At 36.8% G+C, this 24854-nt stretch overlaps 1 protein-coding gene across 16 annotated transcripts in view; it reads left to right on the top strand.

Moving 5' to 3' along the window:
• Positions 1 to 24854, top strand: part of lrrc7 (leucine rich repeat containing 7) — an 89597-nt gene that overhangs the window by 19590 nt on the left and 45153 nt on the right. For 5 of the 16 annotated variants that reach the window (XM_057338530.1, XM_057338523.1, XM_057338524.1 and 2 more), the window contains exon 1: positions 18186 to 18814. Coding sequence is in view for 11 of the 16 variants with exons in the window: in XM_057338523.1 (XP_057194506.1) it covers positions 18790 to 18814 (25 nt within the window). In the remaining 5 variants the exon portion in view is untranslated. Of the gene's footprint in view, positions 1 to 404; positions 680 to 18185; positions 18815 to 24854 lie in introns of those variants that run through there. The other 11 variants (XM_057338531.1, XM_057338533.1, XM_057338538.1 and 8 more) reach the window with 3 other exon arrangements.

The raw sequence follows: 24854 nt of genomic DNA on the forward strand, positions 1-24854 counted from the left end.
ATTACCTGAGCTGTTTCTATTTACATACACCGCGGGTCCCCTTGCATGGAATTCGCCATGTTGTTTCTACAGTAGCCTTAAACGGACAAACTGCTCTACAGAGGGCGTTTCGTAAATAATTTATCTCCTTCGGCAAAGAAGTGAAAACGTGATGACATCTTAGTCCTGTGTCAGCCACCGCAGTGCTTCGAAACGGAGGGGTGAAGTTAGCTGTTGGCTGCATTTCGCAAACCTACAGCTAGATGCCGCTAAATTTCATACACTGGACCTTTAAAATCCATGAATTTGGCATTGCTGCCACCAAGCTCTCTACCAGTCTAAAAGCCACAGCAACCATCATACCTGCTTCATTTTTTTTTGATGTTAGGCTAAAATAACAACAATGTGTTTTCACTATTTTGCAGGTGCATCTGGAAGCGAGAGGTATCCTTTTTTGGTCAGTGCGTCAGGACTGAGACTGTAGCATGGGCGATATAACAGGATATGCCATCAGAGTCTAGCGGCTGGCAGGATTTGGACAGGAGGTTGAAGATGAGCAAAACATGAGTGTTTGCACACAAATAAACTGGGTGGCTGTCTTTACCCACCAGTGATAATCCACAGAAGCCCTGCCTGCTCTGGGAATCTCTACAGAGAGTGGGCAATACAATCTACAAACGGTCATCCCATTTCTACGTTGGTAAGTGTGAAAAACTGCAGAATATATAACGCTGGTACTGTCTGCATGTGTTCTTTGTTCTATATGAAGTCGCAACGGTTTGCATGTTAAAAAAAGAATTTGACCAAGGTCAGAAAAAGTCTTTCTGTTTATGGCTGTGGTAGAGCAAATCTTTTGGTCTATTACTACTGTCTACTGTCATGACAATCCAAATGGCTCTATAATTTCCCATGGTCATAGAGGTCTATCGAAGGGTTGAGCGAACTTATGGGTTCGCTGAGCTTTATTGCAGTCTGGATGTGAGACAAATAATGCCGTCATTTAACTTCTGCCCTTGGCCTGCAATACAGATTGGTAACAGCTGGACACAATTGTCCAACATTTCGATTTGGGAAGCTGTAGACTATTGGGTTTTGCAGAGGGACTCTGCTGAACGCAACAGATGGAATGATTATTCTGGAAAAATTACTCATTTTTTTGGAACTGCTCTTACGTGGTATTTCTATTATAGAGGGAACAGAACGATACCCAAAGAACACAAATCTGTCTGTGTTTCAAGGAGAGTGGTTTTGTACTAGACTTCAGCATGGCACTTGAAAGTTTCATCATTATGGTAGTTTTATATTATCTGCCATATGTGAGAAACAACAGAAGGGTCGAAACAAAACGGCTAGTGTTGCTCCTACAAAGCACTTCTGGGGTAAGAAGCGATTACTTTTATTTTTTAGAGGCAGCGCACTTTTGCTCTGAATTGAAACCACTGCGATAGATTTCTGTAGGCCTACTGGTGAGTTTTTCTATTGATTATAGAAGCGATACATAATTCAAGAGGAGTCGGCTCATATGGATGAAAGCGAGCTTGTGCGAGGCCTAATGAATGTTTGGGGAACACTTCTCCCTCTCAGCCATTCAGCCAGGTGTTCTCATTAGCACCTTCTCTCTGTTGGCTTTGGTGAGAAGACGTGAGGTGTTAGGGAGAAATTAAGTCATGCGCTGCAGTTTTTGACACACATTCTCCTAAATCCTTGCGTGACTTTGCTCCTGATATTTTTGTTGAGTCACAGATCTCACCCTTGTATGCTCTGAGAGAAAATTCTTTTTGCCGTTAGCGCAGAGGCAGACGTTTTTCAAACCGATGTTTAAGGAAATATTTCACCTAAAAATAAACATTGTCTTTTTCGTCATCCATCAAGCTGTTGGAAACCTGTATCATTTTGTATACTCAGTAAAACACAAAGTGACTTTTTTCTTCACTATGACAGTTTTTTAAAGTCTGTTTAAAGTCCCAGTGAAATTAAAAATGTCAATTCTTATTTTTTTCATGAAATATTGCAGCGTTTATAGTAAATAGCTTATCAATGTGGGTCATTTTCTTTTTAAAATTCATGTACCCTCATAATCTTCAATTAAAATCTGAAAATGCACTTTCGCCCTAAAATGACTATCCATCTCAATCTCTTAAATCCTCCCCTTCAACTGTCAGTCTGCTGCCAGCTTCATTTCAAAATCAATTCAACAACTGTTTTTGCACATCCAATCAATTTGCGATGAAAAACGCAAGCCACGCCCACTAATTTTTTCCTTTGAAATTTCTTTTCACTCGGAAATATGTCAGAATACGGAAGTAAAAACGATTGCAACTTCCGGTTTCACAGGGACTTTAAGAATGTGTAAAGCATATTTACATTTACATTTTACATTTGGTCATTTAGCAGACGCCTTTATCTAAAGTGACTTAAAAAGGAGGCAAACGTGGAAGCAATCATATCAGCAAAAAGACAGTATACTTTTATACTTTATTTACGTAAATATATAAAAATGAATTTTTATGAAAACCCCCTTCCTTGATTTAGTTTTTCACGTGTTTAAAGTTGCCACTGTGATATCTAGAACAGTCATGTTCCTCTGTGCTTCTTTCTTAATATTGTGACAATGATGAAATCTTTTGTTTACTGGAAGACCCTGTTGAATCCCACTATTATGAATTCTCATTTTGAATATAGAACATCATATTCATTATTCATTTTATACCATTATTTTGATTATTTTAGAGTATGACTGTTTATCGGGACAACAAACAGATCAGGGTAGCAGGTTTATCTTTCTATAAGATAAATTTCTTGGCTCTCGTCCTCGGCCATTGTACTGATGAAAAACTTAATTGAGGAAGATCCTCAGTCTAGATTAATGGCGGGGAAATCCGGGCAAAAGCACTTGTGAGATATGAGAGGGAACAGCACTTTGGAGATCTAAATCTTAAGCAAAATGTAAAGCAAGCATTTCTACTCTCACTTATTCTTAATGTTCATTGTATTCGGGAACTGTCGGGAGCTACAGTATGCCACTATTGGCTGGTCAATTAGCTTACAGCCTCCGTTTGTAGTAATGTAAAAAAAACATTGCAGAAAAGCAAATAAAACACTGTTGTATTGCTATAAATAATAGAAAAGCATTGGTTCTGCAGAGAAAAAAATGCAGTGCTATTGTTCATTAAAATAGTAAAATACAACTAAGCATGTAATATTTATATAGTCAGAATAGCACAATAAATTGGCTCAACAGTTTTTTTAAGGAGGCAGTGCTTCACAATATGTTGTTAAATAAAAGGCTGTTCATTTAGTAAACTCAGAATTTTGGCACAGATTCATAACCTGGTTGAAGCTAGCCAAAATAGACACATGCCAAAGTGGACAGGTTGCGTGACATGCCCTCATCATCAGAAACCATGAACAAAACTATGCAAGGTCAGAGGAAATTCTGGTTAACACAGTAAATTATTAACACTGTTTATGTTATTAATATTCATAATTAATAATGTTAATAATTTTGCACATTAAGTAGAATACTGATACTAATAATGATAACAGTTAATAATATATACTTTATACTTTAAATGTATGGACATTTTTGTTTACTTTAGTATAATAAACTAGATTGTGTTATTGTGTTGGGTGAAACAAATCTAATTTATCAGTTTACTTATTTATAGTTCAGCGTCCCTCCTGCTTTATAAAAGATGAATGTGAAAATGAGAAAACAGTGTGGCTAGATAGAAAGTAGGATTGAAGTTTATACCAGCATAAAGTGATGGGTCTGCAATACTGAATGTATCTTACAACACTCTTTTGACTTATCCTCTCAGTTTAAGAAGATTAAACTTTACCCATCAGAGGCTGGCTGCACCAGCTGTGCTGAAGTTACAATTTATCTTAGTTGCTGTGTAAATGAACAACAAAAATGGACACTCCACACTAAGCTTAAAGTTACTAAAGTATTTACAGAACCCTCTGACCAAAAGTAATGGTTGGAATTAAAGGGTAGACTAATTGGATTGAATTACTAAAGTATAATTATAATGTACATAAAATTAGATTTTAGGAAGGTGATCTTGTCAATAACATACTTGTTAAAGGCTCTCCAGAATGCACATTATAGTAACAGTATAGATTTTCTCTGATCCACTGCATGCATTTGTGATTACATTAACCATATGTCACCATCTGTGCATGCAACACAATTAATTGAAATTAAAATAAATAAATATGTCAATCCTTCCTGTTTGCTTTGGTAGTTAAACATTCCACCTGAACATTTTCATTTCCATATTTGAATATATAATTTATTTGGTATCATAGTTGATATCAATATACAGTATATATTGTAATTGGAAATTTTATAAACACCACATCATTTGTTTCTCACCTTACGGAGAACAGGAAATGTTATATTTCTGGGCTGTATTCTGGACTCAAAATGTGCAGATCAGAGATTTTAGCTGAGCTAAAGCTTTGCTTAAGTTGTCATTTTGGGTCACGAAGTACCTAGAAATGACATTTCCAAGTTGTCTATGTTATTTTTATGTTACCAAAATAACTTTGACTTCTGCATGAACACTCAGACAGAGCTGTGGCTAAATGTGCTTTAGCTTTTATTTTTAGATTGCCTCTGTGTGGGCCCAATCTTATTGCCTGCAGTATTGCTATGTGCTTAGTAGATAAATCAAATGCAACTGTAATGTTTCAATGTCTTTATTTTATATGGTAAATATGAGAAAGGCAGCACTCTGGCAATGTTTATTCCAGGGCTCCACTGAAATACTTCTATGCTGCAGTGAAATTGTACAAATATTCTTTGTCTGACAATAGTTGATGTTTTTTCATGACAGTATTTCACAGACATATTACACAGACCTAGCAATGCATGATTCGACAGCGATTCGCTCTTTCGAGTTGGTTCTCAGTTCTTTTGGCAGTTCTTACTCTGTATAACAGTAACTGGATACTTTAGAGCACAGAGAGAAAAATGAATGCTGGATGAAGTGAAATTCTTTACCTACAATCGATTGAAACAAATCCTGCACATGCATAAATAACAAGAGATGTTGCAGGCAAGGTAATCTGAAGTAATGAATTACTAGTTACTAATTACATACTCAATAGTGTAATTAGGTTACTGTACAAATGACTCTCTCCAAAAAGTATTTAATTACTTATTACGTATTACTTTCTATATCGTATTAACCTTGATTAGTTATGTGATTCAAGGATAGACATGAAACGTCTCTTTTAATTCATTCAAATAAATAATATAAAACTACATAGTAATACAAGTAGTATTATTAACTGACCAAAGTATTATAAACTTGAGAATTACTCATTAAAGCACGGATTTTAAATTTAGACTTTGAATTTTGATGTCAATTCCACTATTGCACACAGATATATTACACAAACTATTTAGTTTGATTACATCAGAAGTAACTGTAATTTAATTACAGAAACAATTAGAGTAATCCCTTACTTTACTTTTTCAAGAGAAAGTAATTAAATTACAGTAACTTACTTAGTAACTAGTTACACCCAACACTGATTGCAGGTACTTCAGGTAAAACAATTTTCCAACCAAAAACACATCAAAACACTAACACAGTGGTTCTCAAACGTTTTTGTTGTAAGGCCCCCTTTGTGTAGAGTGCATTGCTTTGCGGCCCCCCAAATAAAGGCTTATAATCTTAAACTTAAATTTTTAATTAAACCAAGAAAATATTCAGTTAAACAATGCTAAAACATCAATTCTTTTGGTTGGTGGCGTTGTTTTTTTGATGTTTGATTGCACAAAATGTATGATAAATATCTATATTTCTAAAATGCCACAAAATCTGTGGTCCCCCTGAAACCATCTTGGGGCCCCCCAGGAGGCCACGGCCCCCAGTTTGAGAACCACTGTGACTAACAAACCATGAAAGTACCAAAAAGTATTATGACAGTGATATTTGAACACCTTGTAAATAATATGGTACATAAATACCCTAATCACTCACATGTCACAGTGACATTATTGTAGATAGTAGATGTAGATAAGTACTGTAGATACCATCCCTGTTGTACAGCCAGTCTTTTTCTTTGAAATCTCTTTTTTTCTGAGGAAATTTAAAGAACTATTTCTGTATTATGTGAAAAATTAGGCCATATGTCACACAATGTGAGTAAATATAGTGGTTTTGAGTCCATAACCCAAATACATAAGTGGTTTGTATAATAATTTCAATAACACCATGTTCTTAAATGCAAATAATTGTATTACTTCAGAATTCAACAAATTGCTGAGGTGAATTTCTTTAATGAACTTTTTTCTTGGTAAAAAATATTTTATATATAGGAAATAATGATGAAAATAGTCTGTAACTGTTTTATTGCAAAGTATTCAACATTACGAGAAATTGTGACAAAAATGGGAAGATCTTTTTTGTCACGACTTTGAAGGATTTTACATCGTAGTTTGTAATTCCGGTTAGAAAGATGTGCATTTAAATACTTTATATTGTACTGGCGGTATCTGCCACACTTTTTTCACAAAATTGTGAAATTTCTTTCTGTTGTTCAGAATTTGAGCATGTTTCAAATTCAGAGAATGAAATTTTGAATGTATTTTGAAGCGTTTACAGCGAAGAGGTTTGTGCGTTTTTATTCAGAGGTCAGCCTAATTACGTTCAGTCGTATTTCCAAAATGACTGGCTTCTGGGCTGGCAAAGATGAATATGCCGTTGAGTCATGATAATAGATCAGACGAACATATCTCCCTCCATGCTCTTATGTAGATCAGTGGGACTTGTTGCCATGGCAACAGTGGCAGATGGAGCATAGCTACACCTCAGTAGCGTGGATAGCAGAGAAAGCCTGGAGTCCCTGAAGAGGCAATGTGGTAGGTGGTGTAACACTAGTTCCTGCAGTCAGCCCCCCTTCCTCTCAGACACCCACTTTTACCAGTCTCTGTGTCAGTTTCTTCTTGTGAGTTAGGTCGCATGATCACTTTTCTGGAATGATACGTTATTCGGATGTTTGCGTTAACGATTAATGTATGTCTCCATTTCCTTCTTCCACAAAAGTCAGGAGAGGAATAAACGAATGCAATGAATCAGGCTTTTCACTGGTAGCTCAGGATCATTGTTGCAGGCATACATTTTTTATTATCACAATATTACAAATTCTGAGCATGTGATGCAATTACAGTGGGCAAATTAAATCTTGGGACCATGCCGTTCTAAAAAATTTTGTAATTCTCACATGTACAGGCTGATGTCATGATGAGATTTTCATGGTTAAACCTTATTACCCCTTACAGTGTTTCCATGACATTCCACTTGGATTTTCTCCATTACGTCCCACAATGTTTCCATGGCACCACACATATACCTAAGCCTGCCAGGTTCAGTTCAAAGAGGTCTATAATACTTGGAGAAAGCTAGCATTAGCATTCCATTCACCTCAATGGCAGTTGTTTTGCTGGTGCAGACGTGACATATACTGTATGTGCAGTCAGTAAACTGTTATCATACAGTACAATAAACCCTGGACAGGGTGATCAGTATTGTACTTTATCTACCTTTAAAAATACTACTTGCCACATAATTAACTGAACACAAACTATTGATTTGAGATTTAACATTATATTAGTTAAACAATTAATTTCATGAAACATTAAAGTTGCATTTTTACGTTTCTAATATATGTCCCTTTATGTTTATCGTTTGCTCTCCTGCATTAGTTTTCTCAGGGTGAATAATTGAGAGTTTTCTCATATCATTACCGCTCCTGGCTATGGTTTCACACTTCTCTGTTCCATGCTGAGGCTGGCAGAATCTCAGGTCTGCTGGTGAGGCCTGCCTGTGGCTTTCTTGTCTTTTAAACCTTCACTATACTAGCATGACAGATTTTAGGCCTCTTGTTCAGTATGTCACAACCTAAAGTATGGCTGTATTTAAAATGAAGCTTAGAAATATTTTGTTATAATTTAATTTTGCAATCCATATTGCTGTTTGTATGGACTAGTTATCTAACATGTACAGTAGCTACAATATTAAATTGCCGGTTTTTTTCAGAGCCATGTTTTTGGTGACCTACAGTATGTTTTTTTTCATAGAAAATTGGTGCTCTTTTATATTGTGTATGTAAAGAAATAAGACCTTGAACATGAAAGTTACGCATTCATGTTGCCATGGACAACGGTCATGTTTGCTCTGATTGGCCAATCAGAATTTTTTTCCAGAGAGCCATACAATAGTGCTCGTTTTACTTACTGTGTTGAATGTTGTACTATATGGACATTTATAAATCATCTATTAATTAGAGACTATAAATAGTTTAGTATAGCGTTCTTTACATTTCAAAGATGGGAAAGCATCTTCAGTTAAATACATTTCAGTTTTACTCCTTATGAATATAAAAGACATTACATGAACTAAGAGCTGCATGTCTGTGATGGAAAAGCTAACGTTCCCAGGACACTTCATGTTCTGTTTGAATATGGGTTGAGAGTTGATCCAAAGGAATATCTTAAATGATTTATTGCACCAAATGATTTATTGGTGAAGCCCTGGGATGGTCTTTAGTAATGCACTAAAAACTCTCTCGCAATGAAAATGAATGTTTATTTATCATATAACATTTCTGCATATTACTATTTAATGACAAATGTATGGCCACACAGTGTTGAGTTAGACTAGTGATAAAAAGTCACTGCAAAATCTGCTGTCAGTCTATCATTGTTTCTGTCTCCTAAAGAGAGATTTTGAACAAAATAATAGAAAATCTGAAAAATGTTATAATTTCCCTGCTGTCTGAAAAACAGGATACTTACAATGATGCATTCATTTGTCTTTGTCAAATATTTAGCTAGGAAAAGTCACAAAACAGTGTACATAACAGTTTTAAAGACTATCTTGGTTGAAATATTAGTAAAGAAAACAAAACATGAATCTACTGTTATCATTAATCTGAGCCAATGCCGTCAAAAAGCAATTGACTATTAAACACTGCATATGTGGTACAGATACAGTGGAACAGTTGCACATTATTTTACATAATTTTTGTGCTGTTTTGTCATTATTGTATTTAGGAGAATTAAAGAATGTAGGGATTAAAAGGTTCAGGGTCAGACCCGGGTCAGACTTTAACCCGGGTCCCCATGAGCCAACAGAACTTATGTGTGGATCATGCATGCACCACCACAGCACTACTATGCACTACACACAGCTCTGACTATTTTGTAGTTTGTGCACTTACAGTGTGCTTACAGTGCCCCTACCCAACAGACTACATGTACTTATAGTGTTAGGTTTAAGGTTTACATTTACATTTACATTCATTCATTTCACGCTTTTATCCAAAGCGATTTACAAGTAGGAGAGCATATAAACAGGTTAAGGTTAATAGGTTCATAGCTGTACCTAAATTACAGTTACAGTTACAAGGTTCTGCATTGCTTTGGATTTAATAGTAGGTCTGTCAGATACTTTTTTTATAGTGAATGAATTTAGGTTTTTTAAAACTTATTAGGTTTGGTCATTTATGCAAATTAAGTTTAAAGGGATAGTTCATCCAAAAAGAAGAGATTTTTATCACTTGTTCAACACCTGTATATGACCCTTTCTTCTGTGGAACATAAAAGAAGATATTTTGAGAAATTGTTTGTTGTTTTGTGTCCACTCAGTGGAGGTCAAATGTTTGGTTACCGGCGTTCTTTAAAACATCTTCTTTTGTGTTCTTCAGAAGAAAGTAAATCCTACAGTTTTGAACAACACAAGGGAAGGGTGATTAGATAATTAAACTATTTCATTTTTGGGTAAACTATACCTTTCAATTTTAAAACTTAAACTTTGCACACACACATATTTTTTATTTCTTAAACTAGCCTACATCAAAAGATTTGATTTATAATTAAATTGCCTGTAAAAAGGGTTTTCTCCATCATTTAGGGCTACTGTTTGTCTATGTGTATGTGTAGCTCCAGTCAGCTCAGAATGTTCAGATTAGATTTTAGAATTCATTCAGAACAGTTGTAATGTAAAACCAAATAAATATGTTAAATGTGTAATTCGTTCATCATTGTCTCACCCTGATGTCATTTCAGACCTTTTTTGACTTTCTTCAGCAGAATATCATCTTTTGTGTTACACAGAAGAAAACGTCATATACAGGTTTTGAACCACATGAGTGTTGAACTTTTAACTTATGTCAGCTCTCTCCTCCAAACATATCAGACTGGATATTTTGTTTGACATTTTGTGAGTCTTTTCCTGTTTCCTGAATGGAATGAATCCTGCCTAATAATTAAACAATAACAAAAGGGAAGGGAGACAGTGACTTGGAGCACCCTTGAGACAGTTCTTGGAATACTTTAAGCATGGCTTTGCCAAATAGAATTGCCCTGCCAGGCAGACAAGTGATTAACCAGTCTGCCTCAGACAGCTGAGATTAGCAGAGATATATGGCTACGCTCAAAACATTTGTTTGCTTTCAGATCCATTTGGCCCCATGCAGTTGCCCAGTGCAGTTCCGCAAAGGTGAATAACTGTGTTTGGGCTTTGGGCATCAGGATTCTATGTTGTATTCATGCCATCTGTTACACATGCCGATCTGACACAAATATGCATCTGTTCTACTAGTATGTTAATATTATCTACAAGTGACAAATCGCTAAAATTGATTTGAAAGTTTCCAATTGAGCCTGTTGTTGCTGCAAATATCTTTGTACGGAATAAGCCATTTTTAGTCAGATACTACTATTGTCTGTATGAGACTGAATTTATATTCATTGTTATCCAATTACAAAAAAAATAGATGCAAACCTGCTATTGCCACTATTTCGCTTCCTTGAGGGATCTGGACCCAGGTCCTAATCCTGTTGTCCTACACTTTCTCTTCAGGCACTTTATCCATCTCCTCAGCTCTCACTCAGAAAGAATGGAGAGGAGGATGAGGTTTCTATGGCAACAGAGAGCCCACAGGGAAGCCAAGTACAAATAGTGTTGCAGGGTTGAGATTCGGATGGAGAGCTGAATTGTGCCTCAGAAGTGTGCTTTAGAAGCTTTAGAAACATTATCTTTTTGTACAGTTTTGCATTTTATTCAATAACACACCCTTTATGCTTGGACATTCATACATAATCGCATGGTTTAGTCAAGCCTATAAAGCATTAAACAGTGAGTGTGTTATAAAAACTGTGTCTGCACTTGTCTTCGGGTAGGATTTATATCTAGTATATCAGCACTGTTTTCATAGAAAAAAATACAGCAGTCAAAAATACAATGACACTCACAATGCATAAATAAAGCAGACAAACAGAAATGCACCCAAGGCAGAGACAACACATCCTCTTAGAACAAAAGGACACCATGGAAATGCTGTGGTGCAGAGCAAAAGTACAGCTCTGTTCCTAAAGCAGAAATTAAGCATTTCACCCGGGCCAAAGAAGCTTTGCCTCTTAGCCAGAAATACAGCAGTGACTCTGAAGTAGATCGGTGAATTCATTACTGCCCTAATATAATGCCATAAGTGACCCTCGTGTTAGGTCTTTGCCCTGTACAAAGAAGCAATACATGATCAATTGCAGTAAACATGCATTGGGTAGAGAGTTAGAGCTTTATTTGTGGAAAAAAAATAGAGAATTTCCTGGATAGATTTCCCCTAAAAGTGCTATTTTTTCCTACACACAGCACCAAAAAGGATTTTAACTTCATGTTATGTTCTTTGTACAAAACAAATAGAGATTGAAGAGAGAATGTCTGAGCTTCTTTTTGAAAGTTGAAAGTGCATGATAAATACCGCTAAGCAGAGTTCAGAAACGAATTAGGTGTTCTCTTAAATTCTAATTCAATTACTTGAATGTAGTCTCTCAGTTTGCTCATATTTACCCCATGGTCATGGTCAATAATAAAAAGAATTAAAAGGCTTAAAGGGGGTTGGGGGAGTTCAACAGTGTTTCATGCATTCTGACTTCTTTACAATGTTAAACATGCTGGCTTAACATGGTCAACTTGTCAAAAAACGAGTTGGGCGTATGACGTATAGTGTTTCTGTGCTCAATACACTCTCCCAACATTCGTAAACATTTCGGAAAGTTTTTTTCAAACATGAAATTCCATTACATAACAACTTTTCTTAGTCCCTTATTGGACAGTTCTCCCGGAAAAGCTTGCCCTACCAGCGAGATCGAGAGAAAGAGCACGCGCACACGTCAACCAGCTAGAGCGAGAGAAAGAGCACGCCCATCAATGTGCTTCGCAGAAGTTCAGCAGTGTTTGTTTGTTCACTGCATTTGGGGGAGGAATGTTATATAAACGGTGGATATAACGCTGGATTTGGAGATCGTTTGAAACTGACAGTTGGATCATTCCCAGCGCTAAAAAAGCTGCCGGACATGAACCGCACTCGGTAAGTGAACTTGAGTCAAATGTCTGTGTTTTGTTGGCAATCTGCGCGTACGTGCATTATGTAAACAACACGAACTTATAGTGAATCAACAGTTATGCTGGGATAATGCGATGATATATTGTGTGCTCGTGCTGTAGTTATGACCCCCCCCACCCGCACGCCTCCAGGGGCTCGCCTGCTTTCGGAAATAATCATACAGCTTTATCTGTCTTTTATAAATTTGCTTAAACTAAATACTCTTCGAAGATACAACGTATGCAGTATACTCTATATAACTCTATATTATTCTTCATTCAGTTCTATGCAGCAGAATCAAATGTAACCTTTTTAACCACTTATCCTAATAATTACCCTAAAAATGAGTATGAAATTGTCATGATCTGTTCTGTGTTCCCTTGTTATTTTGGACTTTTATGTTACTTCCTGTCCTGTGCTATGTTTTGTAGCCCTTTGTAGTTTTTCGTGTTAATTGTTTCTCCCAGGTGTTTCTTGTTATCTTATTAGTTCTCGGTGTATTTAAACCAGTGTGTTCTTTAGCTGTGTCTGAATTCGCCCTCTATCTCCTATCTAGTGCACTATATCGGGTGTCCGCCATTTCGTAATGTTGTCCGAATTCTGAGTAAAAAACTCATTCTCTACATTTGTTCACTACTTTTTACCCACAATGCATTCTGATTTTGAGTGTACATTCGATGTACACTCGCTCACTCATATTTCCCATGATACAACGCAAATCAACCGTCTGATTAGAATCAGCTGGAGGAGAGGGACCTTTAATGCCACGAATGTACGTTTATACACTTGTGTTTGTTCTTGTTGACAGTTATTTTCTACTTTTGAAAATAAACAGATTAAATGAATGTTATATATAGCAGTGTTGTATTTAAAAAATATTAAGTAATTTTTTAAACGTAATAAATGTAATAGTAAATAAACGTGGCAAACATTTGTTTTGTTCTCTTTATTATAAAAATGAATACAATAAACGTGACAAATTATGTAAAATTGAACTTTACCATTTTACAATACAATCCATAAAGCCACACAGGTGTATATAAGCGTTATGACGAATGTCCGCGACAGTATTGTCAGACGCAGGATATATTACGTCAGTGTCCGAAATTGTTCACTCATTTTCATTCACTTCTACCCCATATAGTGGACTATTTAGCATTCGCTACATAGGGAATAGTGAATGAGTGAGCGAATTCAGACGCAGCTTTTGTCTGGTGAGAGTTGTTGAATGTTTGATCTTGTTCCCTGTGTTTGAGTCAGATTATTTTAGTTCCTTGTTTCTTTGTTCTGTTGTTATTTTGTACTTTGTCTTTTTGTTTAATAAATCTCACTGCACAGGGATCTGCTGCCTCACCTGAATTTGTTACAGAAACTTTATATTTTCCAGTGCAAGTGGGGATTTATTAGCATAATTTTTTTCGCTTTGTCAGAGAGGCGCCATACAACCAGTCACACGCTTACATTTTTAAAGAGAAATGACAAGTCACCTAAAAACACTTATTAATTATTTTAAATAATTATCCGCAAGATTTACTTATCTACTTATATCTTATCTGCACAAATTTCAGATTTGTCATTATTATAATTTTTTCTAGGATAAATTTGTATTAGGGACCCTTTAAGTCTCTCTCTTACCTCTTCTCTTATAGGGGGTCCCTAATGCCTTACACCGTGTCCACACCAGACGTGGCGCAGTGCGACGCGGAAAAGACTATAGAACGCGTTAGAACCCACACCCAACGCATCGCGCCGCGTCAGGTGTGGACATGGTGTTATTGGGGATCCCGAATCCTTCCAGCCCCCCCTCAATTTGAGCACTGGTGGTATATGGTTAGGAAAATGCACAACTGCATAGAAAACACCACTGAGTTAGTATAAAAACCACAGAATGTGTGTGGCAACTGTGTGTGCGCGTGTGTCTCAATTTATTTCAGTCTCTAATGATTGCTGAATAGTTTGTTATGAGAAGTGCAAGAGGCTTAGCTTTTCAATTGGATAGGGTTAATAGCCATGTTGGGATTAATTAAGTTTTACTCTCTTAGAATCAGTAAATTATCACGGGGTGTGGATTTTTCAGTATTGAAATCAAGTATGCATTCACCTCTTACAATAATATGCAATGCTGCATGCTTACGATTGAAACATCAGAATATAATCAATGTGTGTTACATTTACTATCTATCTATCTATCTATCTATCTATCTATCTATCTTTCTGTCTGTCTGTCTGTCTGTCTGTCTGTCTGTCTGTCTGTCTTTCTTTTTATCTATTTATCTATCTATCTATCTATCTATCTATCTAAATTGTATGTTGTTGTCATTTATCTGATCTGTTCTGCTACATTAAAATAGTTGACCTTTAGGTAAATGAAGGTGAAGCAGAACCTGGTTAGAGACAGGAGAGACGAATCTCTGGGTATGTAATGTAGCAGTAGCAGGCACAGTTCACTGTCACCTCAGCGCTCTCAGTTAGCTGATCTGACAGCCATATGAAACCGTGAAGACTTTCCTAGCAGCATACAGTATTTAAAACACATAACGTTTGAGGTGCTGTGCCAAGATCCTGATCTCAGCACTAAAAGGCCCCAGTAGATAGAAATGGGCTGCACATCTTTAATGAAGTAGTCACTACTTGAGTGTCCCTGTGGCAATTTTTATGAAACCAAAGAAAAATTTGTCCAATGTTACTGCAGTAAACATAAGCATGGTACAACCCAGTTCTGGTATGGGGACAAATTTACATATGAGCATCAAGACGTTTTTTAGGTGTTTCACCTGCAGCGATATTACCTGTTTATGGTACATTCTTTAAAGCATTTTTACAAAAAGCTGTTTTGGGTGAAGCAAATTTTCTTAACATTTTAGTTCAAGCTTCACTGCCAAGAGATGATGAATGTCTATAAATGCATTGTTACTTCTATTAAAAATGGTAAGGACATTTTCGAGAGGCTAGCAATAGCACCCAAATTCCCATGCAATGATTGGACAAACATTTTACGGTCCAGGGACTTCCACAGAAGATGGGTGTATATATATTTATATAAATATATTTAGACCATTTTACTTGCCATTGCTATCAGGATGTGAAGAAACTTCCAACTAGCATAACAAAACATGTTTTTGAAAAAAATCCCTTACCCTGCCTTTCATACAATATATTATCGTTTGCCTTATTTGCTATATTTATTTATTTACGTCTTTGCAATGTACATGACTGTAGTTGAAATTGCCTTTGGGTATAAGTCAAGCACATGCAGTATAAGTGCAGCACAGAACATCATGTATACTCTAATATCTTTTAGAAGCATGTAATGAAAGTGCACTTTTTGGAAAAGATGTGGAATTGTTAGTTATTTTAGAAAGAAACTCAAATCGAAGTCCTTGACAATATCGAAGACGCCTGGTCATTTCAGACAAATTTCTGAGACATTTCTAAAAAAACATTTTTATTAAATCTATTACTTTATTCTGGTATTTTAGTGGTTTTCTTTCCTTGGGTCATAACCAAAAAATGTATATAAGTTCTGTTATAAACAGCAAGGACAAAACAATGATAAATGCAGATAATAAAGTGCAACAAACACCATATAGTTGTGCATATTAGGACAGCAAATGAATTCATGCTTTGTTAGCTTGTAACAGTCAACCTATTTAACTTCCAATCTTCCAATCCAATGTCATTTATGTCAAAAGTTTGCAGCCAGTCAGACTCGAGAGTATGTGAACATTCAGCTGTCATATCTTGCCAAAATAGACAGATTGCCATCAAGAACAGAAATATACACTGACCAAAATTATAAACGCAACACTTTTGTTTTTGCCCCCATTTTTCATGAGCTGAACTCATGGATCTAAGACTTTTTCTATTCTATGTTCACAAATCTGTCTAAATCTGTGTTAGTGAGCACTTCTCCTTTGCCGAGATAATCCATCCACCTCACAGGTGTGACATATCAAGATGCTGATTAGACAGCATGATTATTGCACAGGCCACAATAAAAGGCCACTCTAAAATGTGCAGTTTTACTGTATTGGGGGGGTCCGAAAACCAGTCAGTATCTGGTGTGACCACCATTTGCCTCATGCAGTGCAACACATCTCCTTCGCATAGAGTTGATCAGGTTGTTGATTGTGGCCTGTGGAATGTTGGTCCACTCCTCTTCAATGGCTGTGCGAAGTTGCTGGATATTGGCAGGAACTGGAACACGCTGTCGTATACGCCGATCCAGAGCATCCCAAACATGCTCAATGGGTGACATGTCCGGTGAGTATGCTGGCCATGCAAGAACTGGGATGTTTTCAGCGTCCAGGAATTGTGTTCAGATCCTTGCAACATGGGGCCATGCATTATCATGCTGCAACATGAGGTGATGGTCGTGGATGAATGGCACAACAATGGTCCTCAGGATCTCGTCACGGTATCTCTGTGCATTCAAAATGCTATCAATAAAATGCACCTGTGTTCGTTGTCCATAACATACGCCTGCCCTACCATAACCCCACCGCCACCATGGGCCACTCAATCCACAACGTTGACATCAGTAAACCGCTCACCCACATGGCGCCATACACGCTGTCTGCCATCTGCCCTGTACAGTGAAAACCGGGATTCATCCGTGAAGAGAACACCTCTCCAAAGTGCCAGACGCCATCGAATGTGAGCATTTGCCCATTCAAGTCGGTTACGATGACAAACTGCAGTCAGGTCGAGACCCCGATGAGGACGACGAGCATGCAGATGAGCTTCCCTGAGACGGTTTCTGACAGTTTGTGCAGAAATTCTTTGGTTGTGCAAACCGATTGTTGCAGCAGTTGTTCGGGTGGCTGGTCTCAGACGATCTTGGAGGTGAAGATGCTGGATGTGGAGGTCCTGGGCTGGCGTGGTTACACGTGGTCTGCGGTTGTGAGGCCGGTTGGATGTACTGCCAAATTCTCTGAAACGCCTTTATGGTAGAGAAATGAACATTCAATTCACGGGCAACAGCTCTGGTGGACATTCCTGCAGTCAGCATGCCAATTGCACGCTCCCTCAAAACTTGCGACATCTGTGGCATTGTGCTGTGTGATAAAACTGCACATTTTAGAGTGGCCTTTTATTGTCACACCTGTGAGGTGGATGGATTATCTCGGAAAAGGAGAAATGCTCACTAACACAGATTTAGACAGATTTGTGAACAATATTTGAGAGAAATAGGCCTTTTCTGTACATAGAAAAAGTCTTAGATCTTTGAGTTCAGATCATGAAAAGTGGTGCGTTTATAATTTTGGTCAGTGTAGAACCAAGACGTTTTCAATAGCCTATCAAGAAAAAAATATTCTGGGCTGTTATGTTTTTGTCCATATTAAAATGTCAAATCATTGGCATCTGTTTTACTATATTTATTGTATAGTGACAAAACACAGTAGTGTCTATCATCAGCATTGAAGAAAAATCTTGAGTTATAAACTGTAAAAAATTGTGTACTTTGAGCAAGATTTCAGAAAAAAAAAATGTTTATGACAATGCCCTTATGAAAATGCCCTTTTGTAGTAAAACCAAATTTTCTATGGTCTCACCACAACCATAAAGTTTTGTATCAGTCTAGATGCTAATCAATACAATGTAATCGTAGTTTCATTGTTGTAACTATTGTAGCATAAACTTTGGTTATATTGTAGCCTAGTGCGTCATTCATTCATAAACCTACTTTTTTCTATCTACAGGTAGCCTAACAGATAAGCGCAATAGTGTCTTCTGCGAGTTCAGGTATTTCATCACGTCATGCCGGTTTTCTCTCTCTCTCCTCCGCACTTTTTCTCTCTCATTCAGACCACTCCTCTCCCTCGGATCGCTCCCTCGGATGATCTGACTCTCCGGTACCGGGGACAGAGTCTCGCGCCGCGTTCGTGCAATCCGGAGGAAGTGCCTCGCGCCGATCCGCTGTCTCTCTTCACTGGATTTGATTCACTAAACCTAGATATTCGGGACAAAATGGGCAGACAACAAGGGAAAACGCATAGGTTATTTTGACCGTATTCTGTCACGACTCTTGCGGGTACTTGCGATGACTGAGACGTCTATATGTTTCACTGAATATGCGTAACGAGAAAAGCAGATGCGATGTAATCGTTAGCAATGAACTTGAATTCCCATTCCTCCTCAGTAAATGGGAGGACATGGCAGAGGAATGCCCTAAACCCAGTTTATTGTCTGCATCATCTCGATAGCGCATCGGTAGAAGAGTTTGTTGGTGTGTAGCGCATTATGTCCGTTCAGCACTGCATTGATGTAAGGGAAACGATGGAGGAGCGGAGAACAAACCGCGCAGTCGTGTGATTCTTCAATTCAGAGCCTTGTCTCAGCACCAGAGCCGATCAATTCTGGGATTATTGTTGGAATACGACAACAATCTGTAGAAGTAGTCTAATGGACAATTACTCAACGATTCAGTGTAAGTAAAAAATCTTTTATTGGTGATTGTCACATGCAACCTCCACTATTGCTTTAATTTGTTCGAACAGATTGGGTTTGTCTCGTTAATATGATGATACCTAGTAGCTTCTTATTATAGCTCAACAGCATGCCATTAAGAGCTTGACATTTAGCAACTGATATTTCACAGTCACAGTATGAATTTTTAAACAAAAAGCAATACCACAGCAATTCAGTTGCATGATGGTGATAGAAATATTATTTTATAGATATAGATATAAATAGAGTTTTTTTATTATAATGCCATAATATAAAGTTATTGACACTTGATATTTTACCACAAAAATACTGTCCGGGTTAAACCTGAAGGCCCAAATTATGTGATGCCATCCTGTATCTCATTTGAGTTCAACCAGAGGGTTAAAGCAAAATACCATTTTGCATGTGTAATTTCTATAAATTACATTATTGCTATATACAGTACACAAATACAGTGAATTTAAACATGTTTTGTTACAAAATTCCAAGACTTTTTCTATGGATATTTAATAGGCTTTAAGTTAAAGAGTTCATTAAGAAATCCTTGAAGTTTTGTCCAAAAATACGAATAATCTTTTTTATAGCACCAGAGGTTTTTTGGTTGTACTCATTCGATCACATTTTTTGTGAAAATATATCAACAAACAATTATAGAAGCAGATATTTCTTACCACAGTTGCTGTGAATAGACTGTGAATGATCGCTTCCGTGTTTTCTCTCAATCCGCTCAGTCACATCCGGCGCACAATGACGCTTTCACTCAAAATGCACATAGGTCATAGGATTACGGTCAAAGACATGAGTCAAATTATTCAAACACTACATCATACATCGACAACCAAAAAGGGGAAGGCTTCAGGCTATCCATTTCAAGCTACATCCACAAATATGATTAAAAACTGAGTAAAGTTTGCACTTACTTCAGGCTTGACCACAGAGGCACTCGCCAATGCAGATCTGTAGTGCTTTCAATTCGCTGAAATTTGGACGTTTTTTTTTAATAAACATATCCTTATCACAAATTACCTCAACCCTATGAGAGCGGAAGTGGCTTAGCCGGCTTAGATTTTAGCGGGCGTACGTCATTACCCATACCCATTACCCATTGTGCATAGAGTCTATTAACTTTGTCAGTCTGTTCAGAGAAGCTGTTACCTCTAAACATGCTAACCTGTCATAACCTGAGCAGACATGTATGCTGCCGATAAATTGGTGGACAGGTGTAAACAGATTAGGGTTTGCAGCCTCCCATTCTGCCAGACACATAGGACCATAGCGGATGTGACGGCTGAACAATAGCTGAGTGGCATGGCCGGTGGAAAGATGTTTGTATGATGGGCCTTGTGGCTGTCAAGAGATAAATAGCCCTCCGCTAGCAGGGGAGGGAGTTGGAAGGCCTGCTGGATCTATTCCAGAGCGGAGGCTGTCACCGAGGGCACTGATATGTACTGTCCTGCTGCCAAATGCCAACCACTGTCTGTTTATAAAAAAAGATGATTTCAAGCAAGATGCCTTTAGTTTTGCTGCCAAAACAGTTCAAATCAGCAGAATAGGACCAGCTTGCTGCAGCTGGTTTTATGTGTCTGTCTGCTGAGTGCGGAGAGTCTTATAATATGTGAATGTATCTTATCAGTTGCTATTATGATGGAAATATGCAAACAGAACACTGGATACAATCTGAATGATTATAAATGAGTTCTCAAAACATCCTGCCCGTCCTAAGAGACCAGTGTACAACTAGATTTCTCTGCTGTGGTGTTTAATGTTGTTGCTCTTTCAAATCTCAGAAAACATATGTAAACTCCAATTTTTTTGACTGCCAACTTTGTCTCAGATGTTTCTCTAAATACCCCTTTAGGATAACAACAATAGAAATTAATTTTGAAATTCACTTCAATAGCTCATATCATTTGGTTCTGGAAGAATGAGAAATGTTTGTGCTCATATTGGAGTATTTTACTTTTGCTATATCTATTTTGCTATATTTGGAATATATACAGTCATTCTTGCATTTTCTAAGGATGTCTTGGTCTCAAGCTGCCTGACTTCCTTAGAAACTAAAAAACACAGCATCATTTTTAATTGATATGTCATGTCTTGCCATGCTATGTGATGTCTCAATGATTTCTTTAGAATGCGAGTCAAAATATTATGTAATGACGCTATCCTTAGAAGCTTTAGTCGTGCTCTTTGTATGCTAGTAAGAGACATAGCCCTCTTTCACTTTTAATGGTGCATTACATTGGCTTACAGACAGTTGGGCCCTGTTCTGTTTGAGGAAGACTATTTTTACTGCCTTTGGCTACCATTACTTTAAGCTTAGAAATGGCTTTATGACACCAATCCATAAATGTCCATTTTTTAGTAGTATTCATGTTCTCGGGCTGTGATGTCTTTAGAAAACGAATTATCATTTTCTTTTATTCTGCTTCATTTTCAAAATTGAGCCTTTGTCACTCATTGATCATTTCTGATCATTTCTGTCATTGTAAATTATAATGAAAGTAATTTGCTAAATGGGCTTTATATTAGCACTTATTGTGACTTGTGTCTTCCATGTTGAGCTTTGATGCAACATTGTTACTCCATTTGTAGGCCTTTGGGCAGTGACAAGAAACATTTCTTACAATCCATTTTAGTGTATGTCTACGGACATGACGCAACACTTGTTTTTGCAAATTACTGTAATAATACTAGTCTCCTGAGGTTTGACCTAGACCATGTTTGTCAACTAAAATAAAGAAAATTTAATTTTTATTTGAGATATTTTATATTGAAGGGAATTTGTATTCTTTTATTATTTAAGGTGTTGCATTAGATGCTATTTTGTTCTTTTATTTTGCTTTGTTGCTTATTAAAATACCTATTTAAACAGGTGCGGAAAAAAATAAGAGACCTATTCAAATTTTCATTTAATCAGCATTTCTTGATGTATTGTGGCTGTTCTAGTCCAGTGTCTCTTGAATTTCAACAAAATCAAACCTTAGGAGTGACAAAGTCATTCAACAGCAATGTGAATGACTGACAGCATGACAAGACACATGAAAACTGTGATAAAAATCCAGGTTATCACACAAAAAAATATTTTAACTTTTTCTAAATACATGTACTACAAATATTACTTTTGTATTGCTTAAAAGTGAATATGAACTTGTTTTCTTTGCAGTATTTGAGGTCTGAAAAAAACACAAAGCATCTTTTCTGATATTTTGACCTGTTTCTCCAGTTGTCATTTTCTGCACACAAATGCTAATAGAAACAATATTTTTATTTGAAATTTGGGAGAAATATTGCTATTCCTAAACATATACCTACAAATAGTAAATTCAGAAAAACTGAAAATGGTCCATGAAAATTTTCCATGGCAGTATATAAATGTAAAAAATAATTTGTCACAACAAGTTTGTCACAATGATGGGAAACTTTGGTAAAGATGGACAGAAGCTTACCACCCATACGTTAGGAGTGACAGGACAGGATGTTCAAGCAAAACTGTCTTTGGAACTTTATGACACAAGCTGTCACATCAAAGTAAGTTTCTAGCTGTTGTGTTTTATGGCTTCATTTGTGCACTTTATTGGTCTTTGCCACACAAAACGTGTTAATTTGTTATTCTGTTAAAAAAATATCACATTGCGGCAGCAGAACATTATTTCTGAGACTTGAAAAAGTTTATGCAGAAATGGCAGCCCATAGGGCTCCATCAGACTCATAATGTCATGTTAGTGACAGGCTACACAATCTGCAGATAACTTTACAGATTTAGAATCATTATGTAAGGGCAGAAAAGATTAACAAAATTGGGCAACTTATTACCTTAAACCAAAATCTTATTGGACTGTTTGGTTGTCATTTTATTGTTAATAATCAAGTTTGACTTTTATAAAGATGATTGATTCGTCTTCCTTTGATCAGTGCATTAATTCCTGGCAGCTTGACAAAGCACTACACAATTGAAATCTTATGAAGGAGATGATGTCTGATGAAGCATTCTCTATGCTAAGTTAGTGGTGCAGACTCTGAACACTCTTTTATAGTACATGACTACTTTTTGCCAGCTGATTTTGTTAGTAAATCAACAAAAAGTATAATTTTTCTGTTACTGATAATCATAAACATCATCACTGTTAAATATGTTTGCATTGCTCATGTCATAATTAAAGCGGAGGTAACATGCCATTTCATGCATTCTGACACCTTTACACTTTTAAACGTGCTGGCTTCTCAAGCTTAACATGGTCAACTTGTCAAAAAACGAGTTGAACGTATGACATAGTATTTCTGTGCCCGATTCACTCCGCCAGGGTTCGTACAGGTTTCGGAAAGTTTTTTTCAAACATGAATTCCTGTTTTGTAACAAGGGTTCTTAGTCCCTTATTGGACAATTCCCCCTTCCCCCCTGCATGCCTTCAGGTGCTCGTCTTTTTCCAGAAATAATCATACAGCTGTATTTGTCTTTTATAAATTTGATCAAACTAAATGCTCTTTGAAGATACAAAGTATGCAATACTACTGTATAGGTACGCAAGATTAATATGAGATTGGCAGAAACTGCGTGTGTTACCTCATCTTTAAGGACAGAGACTGATTTTTCTTTGCAACTGTTAACAAATAATAATTAAAATTGGCCAACTAAACTGTACGAAATACCAATGTTGGATGTCAAGAATGCTGTACCTTGAGTCGAGTAAGATTTCTCTGAAAGTTGCTGGATGTGCCACCATCATAATAAGAAATATTAAATATCAAAAAATCTTATGAGGGTACTGAAGAGGATGTTTGGTATGTAAAACCATTTTGACCATACATGTAGAAGGAACAATGATTTTTCGGCTAACATCCACTGACTTTTTGCACAGACTATTGACCATTGCACAGACTAGCACACTGATGGTGGATTGTCATGAGGGATAAATTCATAGTTTGATTGCCAAATGTTGTGTATGTGAATCGCACAAAGGATTTTTTTAAGTTTATCTCAGTTGTGCTTAAAAGAGAACACACCCCCAAGTTGTGAGGGCTTGCTTGGCCCTTTAACAATCTTATTACTTATTTAAATATAGCATGGTTTGTATTTTGCATACATGGATTCTGTCTGTTGGTTAAAACGGAGAATGTAGATCATCTTTCATAAGTGAGCTATAAAATTTCCATTCCAACTTTTTTTGCCTTCATCAATAGTATATAGTATATAATACACTGTACATTTACTTCAGTTGCGTTTTAGTATTTTTTTCACTGGTGATTGTGTAGCTTGAGGCTTCACTTACAGAAGTCTTGTGCTTTTTCTGTTCTCTAATACTGAAGCAATCAAAAGTAAGTAGGTCAGAGTTAAATGTGGCTAAGAAATAATACACGATGTAATAAATCCATGGATGGGCTGTGACTGACCATGGACTAATGATATAAAGCACATCATTTAAACTCTTTATTTCAATTTACACTTTCAGATTAAGTATCTCAGTGCAGAATGTGGTCATGCTTGCTGTAGAACCATTCTTGCTCATATTTTATTACCCTGATACAAACATGTATCTGTAACGGAATGACTCATCAGACAGAAGGCACGTAAGGTTAGTGAGCTTTATTCACACACACAGTGATAAATAAGAGTAGATATCAATAGTGGATATCAGAGTCTTGGCAAAATAGAAGAATAAAGATAATACTGTCCTTGGAAACAGGAGATTGTAGACGCTCTGATCTTTAGAAGGTAATCCGGTAATAAGGGGTTACGAGATGATGCTGGTAGACTGGACAAACTTAGATGACTAGGGAAAACTAAATATCGCCGAGTAGCCAGAAGAAGGTTCAGGAAAAGTCCTTATTCTTGTAGCTGAAAAGAGTCTGTACGTTGAAACGAGGGGGTGTGCTGGACTATATACAGATCATGATGAGGGTAAATGAGTGTTAGGTGATGGTGATCAGACGTCTGGGGATGGGTCACGTGGGGTCGGTGTGGTGACTGAGCCTGTTTGTTCTGTGACAGTATCAAAATGTTTCTCTCTGTGTATTTGTAT

This window comes from Triplophysa rosa, linkage group LG7 (assembly GCF_024868665.1).
Source record: "Triplophysa rosa linkage group LG7, Trosa_1v2, whole genome shotgun sequence".
Taxonomy (NCBI): domain Eukaryota; kingdom Metazoa; phylum Chordata; class Actinopteri; order Cypriniformes; family Nemacheilidae; genus Triplophysa; species Triplophysa rosa.